Consider the following 21,772-nt stretch of genomic DNA (forward strand, 5'->3'; position numbering starts at 1 on the left):
CTCTAGATGGCGCTGCGCGCCCTCAGCGGATGAACTGGTTTGGTGCGTATTTACTGCTAAACCGTAATGCAAATTACTTTAGGCCACTCGGTGGCACAGATCAACCTGAACTGGCGTGGGGCCATCGTCTCCTGTGGCCTCATGAGTAAATACTATATAATTACAAACTGACATGATCAGCCACGGTTGAGTTAGATTCAAAGAAGAACTTGTAATTAAATAAATTGATTGCACTCATCATATTCGACCACACTCACACAGCAATTTGTATATTGCAAAATAAATCGTAGATGTATAATGAAGTCACCGGCTCCAACAAAGTTGTGTGATGACATCTTTACAAGCCGGTAAGATAACAAAGACCTATGTACTAAACTCCGCCCCAGTTTGTCTGCCCGGCGCTTCAAGGACTGCGGATCTCAGGCCGGGTAGACCGCCACGGAGGCGCTCCAACACGTGTACCGGTCCGGAAACAGCCATTGGGTTTAAAAAAAAAAAAAAAAGGATTCTTAAAAAAAATGATCAAAACACGTTGAATCCGTGCCATATTTGTGTGTTTTGTTCGCTCAACTTCGACCTGCAGTGGAAGACTTAACCCAACCGCGCGTTCCGGACAACTCCGGACGTGTACAGCAGCCACTATTTGAAGATTACCAGCGTTTGTGTGTAGATAACTGGACCTCAACACGTGTTCCAATTTGATTCCGACTTTTTGGATAAACCATGACTTTGTCGTCCTGTTTGCTCGGATCGCTCGATATCTAGTAAATTACCCCCGCAAAAGACGACGAGTTCCAGACCGCCGTTCTGTCAAGTTTGTTGTCGTTTGAGCCGAGAAAGTTGGTCGCCCATGTGCGCAGTGACTTTAACATGACCGACAAAGAAGCTTCGGAAGGCGCAAAACTAAACGAGGATGAAATCAAGGTGGATTTGGGGAACCACGTCAATCCGAACGCGGAGGACGCGACGGCGTGCGCCGACAACCAGAGTCACCCGAACGGCGTGGAGGCGCGGACACCCACCCGGCTGTACAAGAGGCGCTGGATGATCGTCCTGCTGTTCAGCTCCTATTCCCTGTGCAACTCCTTCCAATGGATACAGTACGGCATCATCAACAACATCTTTATGAAGTTCTACAACGTGGACGCCTTCACCATAGACTGGATGTCCATGATCTACATGCTGACATACATTCCCTTCATCTTCCCGGTGACCTGGCTGCTGGACAAGAAGGGGCTCCGGGTCATCGCGCTGGTGGCCACCGCGCTCAACTGCGCCGGGACGTGGATCAAGGTGGCCAGCGTCAGACCCAACCTGTTCGCCGTCACCTTTCTGGGACAGTTCTGCTGCTCGTTCGCCCAGCTCTTCATCCTGGGGATGCCGTCCAGGATCGCGTCGGTGTGGTTCGGTTCAGAGGAAGTGTCCACCGCCTGCTCCATCGGGGTGTTTGGGAATCAGGTGAGACTGCCCTCCTGTCAATGATCAGGCGGCTGTTAGGCAAATTGACCACTGAATTTGAACGAGACCTATGCTGTCCTTAACATTAATGGAGCACAAGACCTCCTGAAGTTAATTTTTATTGTAATGTTCTTGTTTTTGCCACACATTCTTGTCTGCACAGTTTTTCCATCAACATTTTACAGACCTTTGTCCTCTCTCCACCCTTTTCTCTCCCTGTTATACACACAGATTCATTTGATTCACCAAGAAAATCCAATGTAATAACCATATCAGTGAAGAAAGCACAGATACCAATAAATATGAGAGGTGAAAAAAAAAATCACTTCAGCACATGGTCTAGGTCAGTGTTGATGTCTCATTTCTGCATTGTGACCATAGCACTGAACACTTTGTCTTGTCAGTTGTTTTAATGAATATTATGCACAACTGCACACTAGACTGTGAAATCATCATGAAGTCCACCACAATGATTTTGTAGTTTAACACACACACACACCCATACTGTGGAATGACAGGACAGGTTTATAATGCCAAAAGCTTATCTGACAGTGACACATGTCAGTGTGGCCTGTGTAAAGCCTGAACGCTGTTTAAAAGTTACGCGCTCGGGGGTGTTACACTGCTGTTGGTAAGGTCAGGGTAAATTTGCAAGGAGGTTTTCCTTTAGCTTTTTTTTTTTTTTTTTTAAAGGTGAATGATTGAAATCATCACCATGAGACATATGGATAAAATAATCTGTATTCATACAATGCTCATATTTAATTTAATCATGAACAAGCTCTGCTTTAAACTTGTCTTATAATAATTGACAGTACGCAGAGAATGACCAATCAGTGCTTAGTTATCATTCCTTCATTCATCTCTTGAACACAACATGACCGTAATCCTCTCGTCTTCAGCCACTTATCCAAATCTGGGTCACGGGTTATGCTGAAGCCTCTCCCAGCTGACGATGGGTGAGGGGTGGGAGACGCCCTGGACAAATGGCCAGTTTTTCAAAAGACACCCACTCATGCTCACACCCACACCTAAGGACTCACACCTAAGCTGCATGTTTTTGGAGGTGTTAGGAAGCTGGGGAACCCAGAGAGACCCCCCCCCCCACACACACACACACACACAAACACACACACTGAGAGAACATACAAATGCAGCATAAAAAGGCCCCTGGTTGAATCAAACCCAGGACCTTCTTGATGTGAGGCCACAGTTCTACCTACTTACTACTGTGCGGCACTACTCTTATTTATTTTATACCAGTTTGTTGTGGTATTTGGAACTGAAGTGTGTGACTAAGCTGGGTTCCAGGTGAACAAACACCACAGGGTTTGAGTTTTGAAGAAAGAAGAAGAAGAAACATCATGTTATTATCCCCTTGGGGAAATTATTTTAAATTAAGAGGGTTAATTAAGTCCATTCCCCGTTTTATTTTAAGTCACGGTTATCTCGTAATATTGTGATTTTCACTTGTATAATATTTATTCATGTCTATTTTGTCCCGTTGGTTCCCCTGTCTGTTTGTACATCTGTTTTCAATTCTGGTGATTGTATTTTCCGCACTATAAGGCGCACTGGATTATAAGGCGCACCTTCAATGAATGGCCTATTTTAAAAAAAGAATTCATAAATAAGGCACACTGGATTATAAAGTATACTGGATTATAAAGTGCACTGGATTATTAAACGAGAACTCATCTTCAATGAATGGTCTATTAAAACTTTTTTCATATATAAGGCACACTGGATTATAAGGCACACCGTCAGTTTTTGAGTAAATTAAAGGCTTTTAGTTGTGCCTTATGGTGCGGATAAATGTGTTCTCTCCCTGACTTCATGTGTTCATTGTCAATATTTGCTTATTGATGAGTTGTCCTTGTGTCTTCCCGTTTAAATTTTCCCTCTTGGTTTCCCCCCCCCACTGTGAGTTTCTGATCGTTTCCATGTGTGAGCACGATTGTCTGCTCTTCCCTTTGCCACCTGTTTGTTGTTGGCCATTTCCAGACAACGTTGTGTAACATCACCAAATAACTTCCCATTTGTGTGACCACTTCCATGTGTTCAACCCAGACCCTCTGTGTGCCTTCGGTGTAAACCAACCCTCTGCACTTGAACCGTGACTCAACAAACAAACGGAGAGGAAGAAGTAACCTTTGTTGTCACATATAATTATATCCACTACAATGTCAGAAAATTTGCCCCATCCCAAGGAGCAGTGGGCAAGTTGGGGTTAAGTATCTTACTCAAGGATACATCAGCATGCTGGGCTTGCGCTAGCCATTCGCCACTTCGCCAGAGGCCAAGTAAATTCCAGATTGGCTACAAGGTTTTTAGAATGTGTAGCCACAGTGGCGTTCTTATTTTTAAGGAAAAAAGGCTAAAACTTGTAACTTTTTCGCTCGCTAGCGCCGCTATTTCCGCTGGTGCCGCTATTTCCGCATGCCGACGGAAATGGCCCAAGTGACCCGAACGCTCCCGATCATTAAATATGCACTCGGGTCATGACCTCCTCAAGTCCAATGAAAAACAAAAAGATTCTTTTTTTTACAAGCTCAACCCGTGAATCGGTGTACGACAAGGCGTGGACGATCGATCTAAATAATTAAGAATCCAGTGTCATACAGTAGAGTTTGTGTAAAAATACTAATCAGTGAATAGTGCTGAGAGGGGGTAGGAGTGGTGACAGACCGATCAGAAGCTAAATGAAAGATATTACTAATACTTTTTTTTAGTATTAGACTTTTGATCCCTATGACCGGCAGGAATAACCAGCGATGCATGTAAATGTGTATTCACCTCGCTTGCTATAATAGCAAGTAAAACTTATAAGTAAACATTGAGTAATACCAGGAATCAGTCAATCAGTCATCTTCAGGTTACCACCGCTATATCCGCCGCAGCGGGTCACGGGGATCCGGAGCCTATCTCGGCGGCATAGGGCGTGAGGCAGGGGGACACTCTGGGCATGATGCCAGTGCACTGCGATAATACCAGGAATCAAATTGATTAAAATCAAAGTGTCTACACACACACTCCACGACAGGTGTGGTTTTACACCACCCAACAATTGAAAACTTGCATACAGTCATACAAAATATTACTCAATGTTTACTTGTAAGTTTTACTTGCTATTATAGCAAGCCGCTGTCTTGGACACAGAATGTGGCTTTTTGTGGCTTACTCAATTTGTTTACACTGAGCCACAGTGGCTTAGCCATACTAGCTCCTGGTGCAAGCCCAGGCATGTAGACAGGGGGAACTGTTGCTATCCGATCCCACAATGCGGTGAGGGCTGACGTGTTACTAGCAGACTTGAGTTGTAGCTTCAAAAGTCAAGTCCCCTGAGGTAGGTTACACACTGAATATATTACGACAATGTCATACCTGTTCTGCAACACGAGGACACTCCATTCACACATGTGTCTGTTTCGATGCTGAAACAGGGTGTCACAGGGGTGGGAGGAACTGAAGCCCTGGTTTGCCTTTCTGTCATTGACACAAAGACACAACAGTCCTTGAATGAACACTGTGTGAATGGTGCTATAATGAGTTCACTCATTGTATTTAGTCTGTTTGACTCCTGGTCAGTGTCAGGCCATCACTGGGAGCTGGGATAGGGGTCAGGGTTAGGGTCTGTTCCTAGTGTCCCCCAATGATCTTTAAGGTATTTAAGTTTTTCTATTTGCTCTTCCATATCCTCTTTTTGAACTTTGGTTTTTGTTATTCATTCATGGACATTGTTGGCTTGAAATCAAACCTAGTTTTGTTATTAGATTGCTGAACTGCCCCTCCCCTGTGTCTGACCCGGGTCTGCCCCTGGGCCCTGCACACAAAACTGCCTTGAAACGTAACAGGAATGAAGATTCCTGTATTACCGTCACATGGCCATCACATATATATGCAGCGAGTTGTGAATAGACTCCAACTACTTCAGCTGAGCTTGTTCTCTGGCTTGTCTGAGGCAAGCATCTTCCAATTGCTGGCAGTTTGCAACAAGGACAAGCTGATAAGGACACGAGCTCTGAAATTTTGAGACCTTCTACATTCCAGGAGAGTTAAAATGCAACAAAACTACTCCATGAACAGTGGCCATCAAATTTCTGAAATCCAGGGTAATGGATGGCCGTGTGCCGAGGCTTTAACAAATCCCTTTGTGGGCCCTGCTTCAGTTCAGTGGAGCCCAGGATCTTCGGGTGGCTCCGTCTCCGTCGGTTCACCCGTAGGCGCCGAGGCTTCGCACGGACAGCCGGCACAGCTGCTCCAAAAGGCAGAGACCAAACTTTACCGTCGGCGCTGGGTCATGCTGTTCCTCTTCTTTTCCATCTCATGCTGGAATGCCTTCATCTGGCTTCAGTATAGCATTATCAGCAACATATTCATGCGCTTCTATGACATTGACTATGTGGCCATTGACTGGTTGTCCATGATCTACTTTGCCCCGTACATTCCATTTATTCTACCCGTGCTGTGGCTCCTGGACAACAGGGGGATCCGGGATGTAATGCTGGTTGGGTCAGCCTTTAACTGTATTGGTGCTTGGGTAAAGACTGGTAGTGCCAGTCCCAATATGTTCGCAGTCACTTTTTTTGGCCAGTTTGTTTGCTCATCCGCCTCTGTGTTCACCCTGGGGATGTCGTCTTACCTGGCGTCAGTGTGGTTTGGAGAGAGAGAGGTTTCCTCTGCCTGTTCCATCGGAGTTTTGGGATTTGAGGTTTGTCTGAATTTGTTCTTCTGCACCAGTCTGACAGCTATCTGTAGGTTATTTCACACTTTGGGTGACTGCTAATTTAAATACACTCCACCAGTTTGAAAGTATTTTTTTGAATTTGTCAGATGACAGATTTTTAAAGATTATATTCATGCAGCAACATGATTTTGTGTTTAATTGCTTGAAAACATCAGCGCAACTGTAGCACTTTTTAATAAGATTGAGACTATATTTAATAAATCTTTTTAGTTTTAAAGGTTACACTTTAACAAACAGAGCCTGACACAGTTGTGTCTTCTAATTTGTGCCAGTATGTCTTATTTTCATTTTCTTTTCCGGACTATCAAGTATCTCTCGTGACAGAATTAAAATATAACTGTACCTGCTCTCTCATCATCACTTTTACAAGCAGAATTACAACTGGTCTAAAATTGTTGCCATTCACAATTTGAAATATAGTAATAAATTACTGTGATATAGTTTGTGATGTGACAAAAGGAATAATAACCTCTAAAGACTTGTATGGTATTGACTTACTATTGTATTTATAGTATTTTCTGCACTATAATACACACCTAAAAGCTTTTAATTTTCTCAAAAACCAACAATGAACCTTATAATCCAGTGTGCTTTATAAATGAAAAAAGTTTAAAAATAGGCCATTCATTGAAGGTGCACCTTATAGTCCAGAAAATACTGTACATGAGTTGAAACTTCTAGTTTTGATGAACTCTGTGATTTTTTTCAAAGCCTGTGGTGCATTCACATCTGATCAGTGTTTTCTTCATTTGATGCTTGTCTTTGCAGCTGGGTATCGCTATCGGCTTCCTGGTGCCCCCCATCCTGGTGCCCAATGTGGACGACATGGACGAGCTGGCTCACCACATTAGCATCATGTTCTACATCACAGCAGGAGTGGCTACTTTACTCTTCATCCTGGTGGTCTTCGGTAAGTCTTGTCATGCAGTCATGGTGATGTCCCGTGTGAACAGTTCATGTTAAACTCTAAAGCTGCGTGGATCGGCGTTCAGAAATCCTCTGCAGAAAAAAAACAAACGTTCTGCATGACCTGTTGTCACCACCATGAGGGTTTATTTCAAAACCAGGTCAGTCACTAAACTCTGCTAGTTAAAATATTAAGAAAAGTTTATGTGTATCAGTATATTTCAGTCTGGAAAATAAGATTTTCTCCTTCAGTGGTAGTGCCTGGTGATTTAATGTACAACACAGGTCCACCCTGACCTATCAGCAAGCAATAAAAGTGCCAGGTTGGATGTTCCTGCCAACACAACCAACTGTGAACTAAAGATTAACAAGGATCGCCACGGTGGAGCCAAAACAAATATCATGGCACTGACTGCAAAATCTCATCTATCGGCATAGATGGATATACAGATTAAAACTCAATCAATTACAAAATGGAAAATTAGCAAATATACTAACAGATAATGGTACTAGAACACCTGTAAGCACTGAATAGTTTCTGTTTGAAGGAAGTGGCATGACTCATCATTGCCAAACAGGATGTGAGTTGTCAGGAAAAAACTCCGCTCTAGTCTGCTTCCTGTTTCTGTCCATTCATTTTGACTTTTCTTTACCATTTTCCTCTTGTTCATGCTAAGTTGATCTCAGAGCTGAAATGATTGATTGCATGTTTAGCTCAGATGTCACTGTGGAGCAGTCACATCTGACTTAGAAAAGTTGAGTCATATGGTAAGTAGAAGGGGTGGCAGACTAACTATGTACATGGTCAGAATGCAGTACTGGGTAATGATTTAAGAATGTTGTACTCCTCCATAAAGATAAAGACTGAACTGTTGAGTTGTCCGACAGGAGGAACAAGTTGAATGAAAAAGCTGCTTTATTCAGGGATGGGGGAGGTTGTGGGCACTCAATAAAGTTTGTGCATTCAAAAATACAAAAAGAGTCTTGTTCAGCACCAAGTGCAACACTGAGACTGAATAAACTGACAGTGTGGCGAGACTTGTGCCTAAAAATGCACAACTCAGCGAATTCTCTGCCCATGTGGAGTTTAGAAAGCTGAAATGTTTTGTCGCTGTTGTACTTACACAAAACTGGAATCCCAAAGGATTCCCACGTGTAAATGAGCTGAAATTTTCATAAGAATTAGAGATGAAAAGCCTCCAGGAAGTAGTGAAAACCAAGAAATTATCCCAAAAGTTTACAAATCCAGCAAGGAGTTGGCAAATTCAGATTGAAAAACCAAAACAAAACAAGAAAATGAAAGAGGGAGTGTTAAACGGAATCACCCAGTGGCTTATTAGAAATACAGTATGTAAAACAAGAGGCAGGAAAATGAGCAATAAATGTGAGGCAACGGAGGGAGAGAAGTTGCAAAACTTGAGCTGACGAAAATAAATCCCAGAACCGTGACATGTACTTTTATGAGCCTGACTCCTCACTGCAGTGGTTTCCATCAGTCTTGGCTCGTGACACATAGCAGGACTACTTATTGGGAAATATAGTGAATTAGACAAGTAGGGGGGGCGCATTAGGTATTAATAATGAAACTTCTCGACCTTCAGTTTCATGTAGAAACTGATTTCTCCGTGTTTAGAATGTTCCTTCATTAGACAAACCAGCCCCTGTGTGATAGGAGGTCGTTTTACGATGTGTTAAAGGCAGATTATTCATTTTTTTAAACCCCTCATCCTGTGTAGTTTCACGAGCGGCTAGAGCCTATGTAGGAGGCAGAATACAGCCTGGATGAGCTGCCACATTATTGCCTTTGGTCAGTTTAGACTCACTAATTCACCACTACCACACGTTTAACAATGGTGAGCAATCTGGAGAACCACGATCGAGGGAGAACATACAAAGTACTGAGGAGGATTTGAAGCCAAAAACCTTCTTGCCTTGAAGCACAAAGCGTAGCCAATATGAAAACAGTATCTATTTATTAATCTTTTGTAACCATAAGTAAAGTCTTTTTTTTATTTTTTTTATTGCCTCAAACAAAACCACAGATCGGAACTGATCACTAGATGATTACGGTGCGAGTCACGGACTTTTACTGGCCTGCCATGTTGCTCAACCACATCCTTGCAAATTCAGCACGGTTTATGAATGCGCTGTTTCATTCATCTGGTTGATCTGAGATTCTCATTAAAAAAAAAACCCACACATTCATGTCCATGAACACAAAAATCCTATTGATTATAACTCAGATCGTGAGCCCACATTATCCACATCCATTCATATCACTGATGAGATGAAATATTAGATGTGACTGAGTTTCGCTGGAATAACTGAGACCATTTGGCATCAGCAGGTTTGTGACACACAAACACACATTACACACACACCATCACACATGCATGCTAGATGCCATGTGTGAGGCCTGTCCTGATGGCCGTGCCACCTGCGGCCCTGCAACCGGCGTGTGAGTCAACCGAGGTGCCAGAACAGATTTAGCCGCTGCTTTCAACTGAACAAATTGTCAACCAGAGTTAATGGCAGAGAGAGAAGGCGCCGAAACCTGACGCAGGTGGATCTGCTCAACTGAATGGTGGAATTCCTGCGGCCATCAGAGCAGATTTACATGAGGAAACGGTTCAAACAAAGTCGTTCATGGAAGTGTTTGCTTTAAATGTTTTCCTTTGCATACAGATGAGTGTGGTAAACTATCCTTCACACTTTGTACATATTGTCTGAGAGGTCTAAAAGAGCAAGTTTTTGTGTCAGAGGATTAGTGAAAACTCTCAGATCAGCCTCTGGGCAGAGGGAAGGCTGGATCGCCTCCAAGAACCACAAGAACATCTGTTTGACGGTGCCAGAGGAGCCTGAAGAGGACATCAGCGGTATTTGATTCGGGTTTTGATAATGAAGCTACCAGAAGCCTGCAGGAGGCTGTGGGTGTTAACAAAGCCTGAACTGTGGATTATCAATGCACAGACATCATCTTCCACATGATGTTTTACATTCATGCTCTGAGTTTTGGTTTTCATTGTGTGGTTTTGAATTGTGTCATCATGTGGAATTTCTTTCCTCTCTCCACACACCAGTCTTCCAGGAGCGTCCCAAGCTGCCCCCGACCCAGGCCCAGGCCATAGCCCGGACCATCCCACCAGAGCAGTATTCCTACAGCGCCTCCATTCTCAGGCTGCTGCGCAACAGGGCCTTCGTCCTCCTCATCATCACTTATGGTTGTTCATTTTCACTATTGTTTCTGTATTTTTTGTAATATTTTTTTTGTGGTTGGAAAAAAAATACTTGTTTTTTGTTGTCATGATAAGTTCAAAAACTTCCAGAATTTCCCAGAAAGCCTCAATTCTCTTCCTTCAAAGGGTCATTTTCTTTAATCTTTTACAAAAAGAAGTTAAAAATTTCAAGACTATGGTGATGTAGTGCTGCAGAGGTTCTGTGGTTTGACAATGAGTAACAAATGTTTACGACCCGCTGTGAAGCTCACAAATGAAAACGGTCTCGGATATTACGTTGTTTTATTTACGGCTAGCTTAGCCAAGTGTGTGAAGACAGAGTCAGAACCATCTGTGAGCCGTTAAAAGAAACGCTTTCACCCTACGTGATCCAGTTTCATCACGTGACACTGGTCATGTGATTAGTATTAGTGTCCGTGTCTGCCTGTTTAAGTCGTTCCTTAAACTGACAGATCCTGTTTCTATTCAAGAAACGGGATCGTTTTATTTAAATTCAAACATACGTCATTTTTTCCCCCCAGTGTGCATCCTCAAATATGTTTTCTTTGCACATTTTAAAATTCAGTTTAATGTAAGTGTATATATTTTTAAGTATTTAATGTCTAAGATAGTGACATTATATCAAACGAATCCCTTCAGCTGCTAACATTGAAATGTCTAATAAAGCAATATTTATTTTTATGAAAAATTATTAAAAGTTAAAGATGGGAGATAGTTTTCATCCATTTTTTTTTGGGTATCATTTTGACAATATTTCCCCACTGGCAGGTTTGAACGTGGGTTGTTTCTACGCCGTCAGCACCCTGCTGAACCGCATGATCATCGAGCATTACCCTGTGAGTTTCAACACGCTGCGTCTGCAGGGATGTAAAGACTGTGTGAAACTGATCTACTCTGATGCTTCCTCTCTGGTGACCTCCAGTCATCTGTTACCCATTTCCACATTTTATTTCACTTTGCTGCTGCTGCACATTAATGCACACTGACGCATAACGACAGCTTGAATGTAAGCAGCATGACATGACTTAATCACACTGTAATTGGACTAACAATAGTAAAGTTGTCAATGGCGACCTTGAGCAAGGCGCCATCCCCCCTTACAAAATGCTCATTTGGGCGCTCCACAAAGAGGCTGCCCGCCACTCTACCTCCCTGCGTGCGTACAGGCCCCACTTGTGTGTGTGTGTGTGTGTGTGTTCAAGGCCTGTACACTATATATGCATTTGTAAATTACTAACACTAGAGTGTGCAACTAAATTCCCCTAGGGTATCATTCAAATATATAAAATTAAGATTAAAATTTTTTTAAAAATCACCTTGATCACGGCATTCATGCATCATAATTAAACAACATAATTCAACATAATTACATAATTAAACATAATTACAGCTGCCATGTCCACTGCTCAGTCCTTTCCTTAATCTTTTAGGGAGAAGAGGTAAACGCTGGAAGGATCGGTCTCACTATTGTCATCGCAGGCATGGTTGGCTCCCTAATCTGTGGCTTATGGTTGGACAAAACTAAGACATACAAGTAAGTGTGACCTCTGGAGAAAATGCGCAGCGACTTGACGGTGACACGTTATTTGTTAAAAGAAAGGGGTCATGTCGGGAATCATGAGGCGCTAGTCCTTTAAAAAAATGAGTTGATTAGTAAACAAATACAGATACCCATCATACCCTACGTGTAATATCCAAATAATATAAAATTATGAATGTGTCCTTACGTGTCTTGTTTCCTGAAACTGGCGTTTTGTGGGACCTGTAGTATTGTGAGACTGGAAAACTAGCCAGGAAATGCCCTGAGATCTTTTAACACCTGGAACGTAACAAATTCCAGGGGGGATTATGACCCCAAGGTTTGACAGGAAACTTGTCAGAGATCCTCTGAGCAAAGAAAGAATGATGCGTATTTTGAAATGCTGTGATTAGTTCATCTAAACAGTAAGTAGTAATACACTGGTGGTGATAAATGCCATTGTGTGGAAAGAGAAATTCAGAGGTCTGTCCATAGTGTTGGACCTCCAACGCATACATCACTACAGGTTCAATGAACGAATAAATTGTTGATCAGCGCGGAAGCCTCCTCCCAGACAGCCGGGCTTCTAATACTTGTGTTACTCGTGTGATCACATTCTTTTCTTTTCTTACGGACTCGTTGTGTGATGGGGGGTTATGTGAGCGTCAGGAGATCCAACATGAATGTTTGTTTGAGGTGTCTACCTCCTCTTCCTCCTCTTCTTCATTTTCTCATCTTCCTATCCGCTTAAGAAGCGACTGTTACTATATATAAAGTTGAAAGGGGAAATCCTTGCAAAATAAATTGTCAAATAAAAAAGCCAGCTTTATGAATGTGACCTCTGAGAACACCAGGGGGGTCGTATTTGGATTTCCTACATGGATCACGTGTTACCATGTGTGATGTGTTTGTACCATAAACTTTATTAGTGATATATCTATTGGGTTAGACTGCCTGACAGTCCAGTATCTCTGCCTCGACTTTATTTGAACTCGTTTTGAACGTGAGTCCGCTGGCTGTCATCTCATGTTTGGTGTTCCAGTTTCGGCTCCTGGGGGGGTTCTGGGTCTGTTGATTCAGATGTGCCCTCTGACCCGCTGCCCCTTTCCTCGGGGGGGCCCCTGGGATTGCGTCGTGACAGCAGTGACGTCCCCAGACTGTCACCACTCCCCTCCCCCCACCTGTATTTACAGAGCTCTTTGCGTGTTTGCATTTGTTAGAGATGCTCTAATGACATTAATTCTCAAAAACATTGCAGTTCAATTTTAATGCATTTATATAGCTGACGTCTTCGTCGACATGTTGCTGTGTCTCCAGACACATTGCTGCCACGTGTGAATCAGTGGAGTGGCGTTTGATCAATGTCAGGAATGCCTGTTTTATTTTGCTCATGCACAAAACATAAAACTAAAAATAGATGTAAATATCGCAGTAATTATGGTCAGAAACTCACAACTTCCTTTGCAATTTGAGGCTGCCTAAAATGTTTTCTCCTGTTTTTCAACTGTTGTCTATTTGTGTGTTTTTTCCAGACAAACGACGCTGGTGGTTTACTTCATGTCTCTGGTGGGGATGATCGTCTACGCTGCTACGCTGTCGCTGGGACACCTCTGGGTTGTCTTCATCACCGCTGGAGCCCTGGGGTAGACTGCAATTCTTTTATAGCTTCATTTACATATGAATAAAATTGATGTGATTATATAGTAATTTGTTAACTAATCCATTGATTTGCCTATTTGTCTGTTAGTGAGATTACACTAAATCTGCTTGATAATCATTCATTATAAACGCGGTGACAGTGAAGAGCCAAGTCCTCCAGGAGTCAATTCACACCAACAGGGAGATCCAGAATATTGCTTCCCTCTGTTGTTTGATCACAACATGGAGCTTTTTCCCATGAACCTCCTACAGAAAGTACATCTGGAAAAAGGAGCAGATCAGACAATTGGAAATGTTTCCTTTTTGCCACCTTTATTGGGATCACTCATGCCACAGTTTAAACTCTCTTGAACTACTGTACATCAGATCCTTTTAATTTCTCACGGGAGAGTGTATTTTCGCAGCTGTTTATGTAGCTTTAGAATCTCCGCCTGTACCACCCCCACCCCACCCCCGCATACCGAAGGTAAAGTGTTGCCTTTGTGCACAATGACCCTGAGTTTAACACAACCTAAGCAAAGATAAAACGCCCCCACCGAGGCCACAGCTTTGTGTAGTCCATCTCACACAGATGACTTGAAGGTAGATGTGCCCACGTTTATTTCTCATTTTATCTTATTTGAACTTGGTCTAAAGATTTCCATCATTTGCTGCTCAGGATTAGTTAAACAAACTACTGGGATCAACTCAGAGCAAGAAGCGACAGAAGCCTTTCTCTGCGTAAGGAGTGGTTGACCCTGGTGCAAGTTGTCGACATTCTTGGAGACAATGGGACGTGAAATACAAGGCCTCATCAGAAAATACTGTCTGTCTTACAAGCTGTTGTCATTATGTTTCTTATGAATAAACAGAAAAGCAGTTTACAAAGAGACCAACACAGTGTTTGTTGTAATACCCTGTTGTCATCCTTTTAATACTGGAGTTTGACCAGTGACTGACGTGAAGTAGAGTTAAAAGTTTTTCTTAAGTTGCTGACACAATGACAGTGTCAAGGTAACATGTTAACACTTAACCGAGTTGTTAACATGGGACCTGATAGAACTGAAATAGCCTCTTGGGTGAGGGGGTGAAACATCCTGAACGGACAGCCAGTCGCTTCAGATTCAACCTGGGGAAAAAAGGCTCATGAATATGTAAATGAAATGAATCTGGATGTAAAGTTTGGAATCTGCTGCTGTCTCCTGATTGTTATTGAGCCGGTTTAGTTGTTGTCAATATAACATGAAAAAGTTACTGTACCCACTTTTTCCTGTGTGGAGAAAAGAGGGTATTGAGTTTTAATGTTATAAAAGCGTCAGTAGAAGGAATCTGTGACAGAGGTGTGTGTTTGTGAGTTACAGGTAATCATGTTGTTAGTCAAACTGTTCAGTGTGTTCTGTTTGTCTCCAGGTTCTTCATGACTGGCTACCTCCCCCTGGGCTTTGAGTTTGCGGTAGAGCTGACATACCCGGAGTCAGAAGGAACATCCTCGGGTCTCCTCAACTGTTCAGCCCAGGTACAAGTCAGGGATGTGAGCTCATCCCCAAAGGACCGTGTAGACAGGAGAGAAACACATGAGAACAGATGGTTTTCCTTTAACTGCTTGACAAAAAAATAATTCCTCTTTTAGTCAATAGACGATTAATGCAGCAATAATCTGAGGCACCCATCCAGTCATCAACGCATCGATCCGTTGACTTTGCATTTGAAAACATGCAGATTGTGTGATAGAACTGTAAGGCATTCACCTTTTTACAACCAAGCCATGGTTACATAAGAGTGTATTGGATCAAACCCCCCCCCCCCCCTAGGCAGCTGACTGCAGGCGGCTGGACCGAGAACCCAACGTTTGAAAGCGTAGATAAGCTCATTTGTTGAACTTCTTTATTCCTGTGCATGCGTGGGTGTGCAGCTTTGTTTCTATCTGTTGAATCTGTTGTTTTACACACACACACACAGGTGTTTGGCATTATATTCACCATCTGCCAGGGTAAGATCATCGACCACTTCAGCACGCTGGCAGGAAACATCTTCCTCTGCGTCTTTCTTCTAATCGGCACAATAATAACAGGTGAGATCTTTCTGACTGTGAAGCATATGTTACGTAAAGTAACAGAAAGCTCCAGATTTCTATGTCGTGTGTTTGTAAAAAAAAGGGGAGAATAATTCCAACACAAAGGCAATTGCTTTTTTTTTTTTTTTTATAATTATAAATTCAGTATATTTCAAGTGTCGGACTCCTTCCTTTGATTTGAGCTCGAAATCTCATTTCCTTCAATGGGTTAAATGAAAACTAAATACAGTGTTTATCCGTAGCCAAGGTAACTATCATTCCATTCTCCTCATTCAAAAGCAAACGATCCTTTCTATTAAAAAAAGTCAGGAGAAACACTGCATGTGAATATTGACCCACTGCATTAAATGGGAGACTCTCTGCTTCAGTTAATATAAAGTCATTTGGGTTCATTTTAATTGCCCCTTTGAGGTGTTTAGGAACAATGTGTAACTTTTTAAAGCTGTTTTAGCCACTGAAGCGCTAAACCTTTAGAAAATCACTGCGGTAATGACACATTAGTGCTCCCAGAGGTCAGCAGACTGGCTCTTCCATTAGAATGCACAGTCAGGATAATCTCTCAGCACCGTGCTCCATTCACTGTTGTCCCGACATGACATTCCAGGGTCAGGATTAGGTTGCTGCTGTTTTCTTAATTCTGAGTCTACAGTATGTGACGTGATGACGTGTCCTTGACTCTCCTCACTGCCCACTGCTGTTCATGCATGTATCTGTGTGGAGTTTTTCTGCGTGGGTTCTCTCTGGGTTCTCCATCTTCCTCCCACCTCCGAAAATATAAAGTTTAAATGAATTGGTCACTCCTAAATTGTCCGTAGGTGTGAGTGTGAGCGTGTGGCTCCGCAGTGAGCTGGCGTCTCATCCAGGGTGTACCCCACCTCTCACCTGTCAGTCAGCTAGAATGTGCTCCAGCAGACCCGTGACCCGCAAGGCAGAAAAACGGCTTAAGTGGAAATGTTTGTCTCATCTACCAGAAAATGGATAAATGAATAGAAGGATGGACAGAATCTGCTCATAGGAGCCATCTGGTGGACAATCACGTCCATTGCATTGTTCACACATTTCTGTCAGTTATTTGTTAATTTTGTGTTTGTATATGAATTTACAATAGAAAGATGAAACTAAAATAGATTTTCTAATGTTCTTTATCCGGTCTGTGTTTTTATTCCCCTCCAGCTTTTATCAAATCTGACCTGCGGAGACAAAACGCAAACCAATCAGTCAAAGCAACAGTAAGTCATGATGATCAACCAAACCCAGTCATGCTTTCTGTGTTTGCAGGGGAATGATGGTCATACTTAATTACGAGAGAGGCCTTTTTCACAGTCGATGTTCTGACATGTCACAGCAGGATGAATCTTATCTACACTGAGCGTCGGTGTTCTGGTGCTTCTTCGGCGCCGCTTTGACAAACATATTGATGTGTTTTCCCTGCTATATGAAAAGTCAAAATGTCTGTGAAAAAGGCCTGTATGTTTGTTGGATCATCCTAAATTTGCATGGAGATAATGCAGTTAAAGTCCCATGTGTGTGTCGTGCTAATCCAGAGATCAATTAATCTGTGTGTGTTTTTGCTTTTGCCTTGAACTTATCTGCATGTCTGTCCAGGTTACTGTTACATGTAGCTGACTTTGACCTGACGCTGTCTTGGCTGTATGTCTAGCTGTTATCTTTCTCAGGTGTGTGTTTGTGTGTGTGTGTGTGTGTGTGTGTGTGTGTGTGTGTGTGTGTGTGTTGTAAAATCCTTCTTGCATATGCCCACTATGACGCCATTTCCAAGAGCTTCTTATTGAATTGCTCTGGATGGTAACAGTCGATCTCTCGGGACTCTGATCTTCCTTGTTTTTAACCAGATCTTATCTTCAACCGCAGATGGCTCATACAAAAAAAAAAAATTTTTTAAATCTTTTTTTATGCCTGGGTGGGTCTCCAAGTTCTGGGGTGAAATGTTTGCAGAGTTGCTGTCAAGATATTAGCAGTCAAATACCTCACATCTGACACAAAGACTTGTGGGAGAACAGATCGGAGCGTGGAATGGTTTTCTGGTGGAGAGTAAGATGAGAAGAACGATGCCGCTCTCACATCTGTTTGTTAGGTCAGGAGAAACTGGTTTAACCACATATTATGCCTGTAAATAGTGGAAAAAAGTTGTGGGAATCGATAAAGTTTACACTATTGTCTTTTCTTGTTTAATCTGTTCAAATACTGAAGTGTAACGTTCAGTTTTTCTTTCATGTTAAGAGCCAAACCTTTTATTGAGAGCTGAGCTATGATGAGGTAACTAGACTCTGGCAATAGACATATAAAACAGACGAACAAAAGAACGATATTATTACTGGCCAAAAATATCAGAGTGATTGTTTTCTCATATTTCCATGCAGGAAACATCCACAAGACAAACCGTAGCATTCAATGTTCAGCTTTGTTACTTATTTGATACCAATACTCAATGTTAACTAGCTTCTTTTTTAACTTTTAAAATAATTTAAGTAATTTTCATCACCTTTTAGGATATAAGCAAAAAACAAGGCAGTCAGAGGCTGCAACATAAAAAATATAGAAGTGAAAATTTGTCAAGGTTGTGATCTAATTTTCTTCCCCTTGTCTCCCTGAATAAAACGCCTTATTTTCGTCTTTCTATCTTATCCAGTTCCAGAGATATGTGCAAAAAAATGTACAAAAGTTTAGATTTGGGGAAATGAGAAAAAAATCTTTTTTGAATCAGATTCTGCTACAGCAATTTCATCCCACACTGGAGACTCACACCACAAACCCTGAATGAGTAGTGATCAGTAGCTGTTGTTTTAGGCGCAGGAGAAGATGTCGGAACAGGACTATGGAGCCACGGCGCTAATCTCCGAGCCGCAGACCGCTGCTCTCAAGCCTGATCAATAAACATTTCTGTTTCCACAAAAAAAAAATCTGCTCAAATCTTAGCTCCACGTGTAGCTGAACAAAGGTAGGAGCACAGAGCAATCAGCACATCCGTGATCACCAGCGGCTGCATGCCTTCACCTGTTTCAGTAAAACCTGCATGTTCTGTCTCTGTTCCTTACGGTCTTGCCAAATAACATCCATAAATTCAGACAAATATGGAAGCAGTGATGGTAATTTATTCAACTGCACCTATTTCAATTCCAGCTACGAGCTCCAGTTTGACTATCCAAACAAAATGGACTCACAAACAGTCGATCCCATCACAGCCTACATACCTGATATTTATTTGACGGTGGTAAACGGGTGACTGTCATTCCGTTTGGACTATTCACCGACCCAAACTCTACAGGTCTTTCACAATCAAGGCAGTCCGACACGTCAATCACAGTTCTAAATAATTAAAGCTGATTCGGGTTCATGATGTTGATATTGATATTTCTGAGCGTAGAAAACAGATTGAGAGTCTTAAGAGAAGATCATTTCAAGTTGTTGGGCACTCAACTGCAGGAGAGGAAGACCTTTTAGCTCGAAGATCAAGATTTTTACATTGTTCTTTGAGAAAGTAAAGAAAGAGTGAAAACATCTAATGTCAGTACGTGGGGAATGTAAATCCAGATCTGCATCACATTAAAATGTGTTCCCTTCTGACCCAAGATCATCATGAGGTCCAGTCTGATCTGTGCAGACTGATTTCTTGTGTTGGGGAGATCTAGAAAGGGTTTCTTTTTTAAATTGAACATTACAATCTCTAGATGTGCTGTTAAAGTTGTGTTTTTTCCTGACAGGGACCTTCTGACTGCCCCGCCGGGAGCCTGGACACCCCCATCATCAGACAAGCCAAGCTTTAGACAAACACACAATGACTGTGACCGCGTTAACGCTGTAACTGACTGAACCAGAGCCTGTAGGGTTCTCTTACGAGGAGTACTATAATGTTGCCTTAATTATTTATAAAAATAAGTGTCTATTTCAATGTGATTGATTGCACAATTTTAAGCCCAAATCTTAATTTGTTTTCTATATTTAAGTCGGTGTAACTTAAATCTTTAAATCTTAAAGTTAAGAAAGGTGTGACATTGATTATGGATAGTATGAATGGATGACTGTGTTTTTACATTGCAGTTATTTTATATTGCGACTGTTAAAGATGTAAATATCCTTTTCACATTTTTATGAATGAATCTTTAATTATGAGACTAAATTAATAAAACAGCACAATAAAGGGTTTGTCATCAAAGGCTATCCATGGGAAGTTGTAAAAGACCAATGCAGCACAATTGCCATCATGTATAACATCATTTATGTGAAATAAAATGTTTTGTAAAGGCTTCTCTTTTTCATTTTGGAGTTATTATTCACGGTGAACCAACAGAGATAAAGTGTTATCATTATTAAAGCCATTAGTCAATAATGTGTGTTATTATTGTAATGGGATGTGAACAGAATAATTGGGAGAAGTACATTCAGCCAAGCTCATGGCTTCACATGATGAGGATCAGTTTTGATTTTTTTATATATATATATTTTGTTTTTATTGTGTTTTCATGTTGGTATTTTACATACATTCATATGCTTTTTCATCCTGTAACAAATTCAAACATCCACAACATGTATGAATGGGATTGTTGGTCTGTTTCACCTGTATTTGAGATGATCAGTTTTCTTGTCCAAATTTATCAAGAATGTGCAGGTGACACTTTTTAGAATAACATCACCACCACGCTCCAAACATCACCCAGGAAGCAGAATGAGAACCCAAAGGCTTCATACACTAAGGTTTTAAATGATCTTCCTATTTCTACTTTAAATTATAGCTTGAATGCTGGATTGTGTTCCGCTTTCGGCCACACTGGGGTAGTGTTGTTTCACACAAAGCGTTGTGACTTCATGGCCCAAGAGGAATCAAGTGAGAAGTGTAACAGAAATAAAGAAACACTCAAATATACTGTTGAGGTTTGCGCTCTCGGTGTCTGAGTGATTGTGATTGAATCAACTTTGCCCCAAATGAGGTTCAGATCTGCTGATTTCAAGTGTAAATGACCACATTAAATCTCATTGGCATAAATAAAGAGAGTCTCCTCCGAGCGGTTCGGTTATGAGATCATCCTGACTTTAGGCCAGAACTCGGAGAGCAGCTCCTATTTGACTGATTCTCTGATGATCTCATTGCACTCTAGTTAGCTAATGATTGATCCCTGGCAAACACTGGTTTGTTATCTGTCATGAGGTTTTTCTGGTGCTGCAGGTTCATTAGCACATAGATCTGTGGAAATACTTTACAGCAATTCAAAATCCAGCTGAGCGGATGACATAACATTTACTGTTCTCTTATCTAATTCACTTCCTTCAACAGTTTTACTAACAGCTGCTGCCAGTCACCAGTTGAACTATCATCAAACTCTGTTTTATTGTTGTAAAGCTCTTGGTCCAAACAAAAAAAAAAAAAAAAAAGACAACAGCACAATGTCCTTCTTTTTATGGTCATGTGTAATATATGAACTGTGGACAGGAAGGTCCCAGAGGAGCGAGGATGGGCAGGGTGAGGTGTGACCTCACGCGTGCTGACAGCCCACTCAGCAAAAAGAAGCGATGGATGTTTGAAAAAGGCTCCTTGTACACACAGGCTGTGACACTTTGAGCTGCAACCACTTATTATACAAGAAAGCTGTTAAGTCAGTGGGTTTTCACAAAGAGCTTCTGCTTGTCTGCTGTCATTTCCTTGATTTTTTTTTTCTGCTTTGAAACCCAACAAACGCCTCTTAAGGTGTGAAGGAGGACCGAACCATCCTAACGCTTCTTTAAATAGACAGTTTGGTCACATAGAGGTGGGATTCAGAAAACTTTCTGCTCTGTAGGAGATGAAAACAAATCATATGTGGCCATGGCATTCGTCATATGTGTATACAGTATATAAAGACACAGCAAAAGTCAGAATTAAATGCTGACCAGCTGGAAATTAAAGAGCTGATACAAAAGAAAGTAGTTTAACACACAATTTACCCACAACTAATTCCCATGAATATATTATAATTTATATTATATTCATATGTATCATAATGCATTTTGATTTTGGAGCGCAAATAATCAACTTTTATTTATATAGGGCTTAATCACATCTGAAGACATTTCAAAGCGCTTTACAGATAAACAGATAATAAGTAATAGAATTTTACATTCTGCTTTGTTACCAATACTAAGAATAAAACTTTTTTTTTTTTTAAAATCTAAATTTTAAATGAAGTTATTTTGAGCGTCTATTT

At 41.5% G+C, this 21,772-nt stretch overlaps 1 protein-coding gene across 4 annotated transcripts; it reads left to right on the forward strand.

Moving 5' to 3' along the window:
* Nucleotides 1–161: 161 nt before the first annotated feature.
* Nucleotides 162–19,852, forward strand: flvcr2b (FLVCR choline and putative heme transporter 2b). Of its 4 annotated transcripts, XR_011038923.1 has the most exons (11): nt 5,227–6,169; nt 6,974–7,115; nt 10,192–10,332; nt 11,116–11,183; nt 11,778–11,881; nt 13,399–13,509; nt 14,915–15,020; nt 15,464–15,575; nt 16,752–16,807; nt 18,384–18,534; nt 19,298–19,852. XR_011038923.1 is itself a non-coding variant. In XM_068342188.1 (10 exons), the coding sequence occupies exons 1-10, from the start codon at nt 871–873 to the stop codon at nt 18,468–18,470; spliced, it is 1,515 nt and encodes a 504-aa protein (XP_068198289.1). In that variant the 5' UTR covers nt 162–870; the 3' UTR covers nt 18,471–19,852. The 4 variants fall into 4 exon arrangements, 3 of the variants coding, with proteins under 3 accessions (XP_068198289.1, XP_068198287.1, XP_068198288.1); XM_068342188.1 differs by lacking the exon at nt 5,227–6,169 and adding an exon at nt 162–1,458 and having other exon boundaries at nt 18,384–19,852; XM_068342186.1 differs by having other exon boundaries at nt 5,225–6,169; nt 18,384–19,852.
* Nucleotides 19,853–21,772: the final 1,920 nt, after the last annotated feature.

Source organism: Antennarius striatus, chromosome 19, assembly GCF_040054535.1.
Source record: "Antennarius striatus isolate MH-2024 chromosome 19, ASM4005453v1, whole genome shotgun sequence".
NCBI lineage: Eukaryota > Metazoa > Chordata > Actinopteri > Lophiiformes > Antennariidae > Antennarius > Antennarius striatus.

Excerpts from the sequence above, each read along its gene's own strand:
- flvcr2b (XM_068342186.1), top strand. The coding sequence starts at position 5,519 with ATGCAACAAAACTACTCCATGAACAGTGGCCATCAAATTTCTGAAATC. Across the intron at positions 11,882-13,398 it reads GACAAAACTAAGACATACAA|ACAAACGACGCTGGTGGTTT; the intron begins GTAAGTGTGACC and ends TGTTTTTTCCAG. Across the intron at positions 15,576-16,751 it reads AATCGGCACAATAATAACAG|CTTTTATCAAATCTGACCTG; the intron begins GTGAGATCTTTC and ends ATTCCCCTCCAG.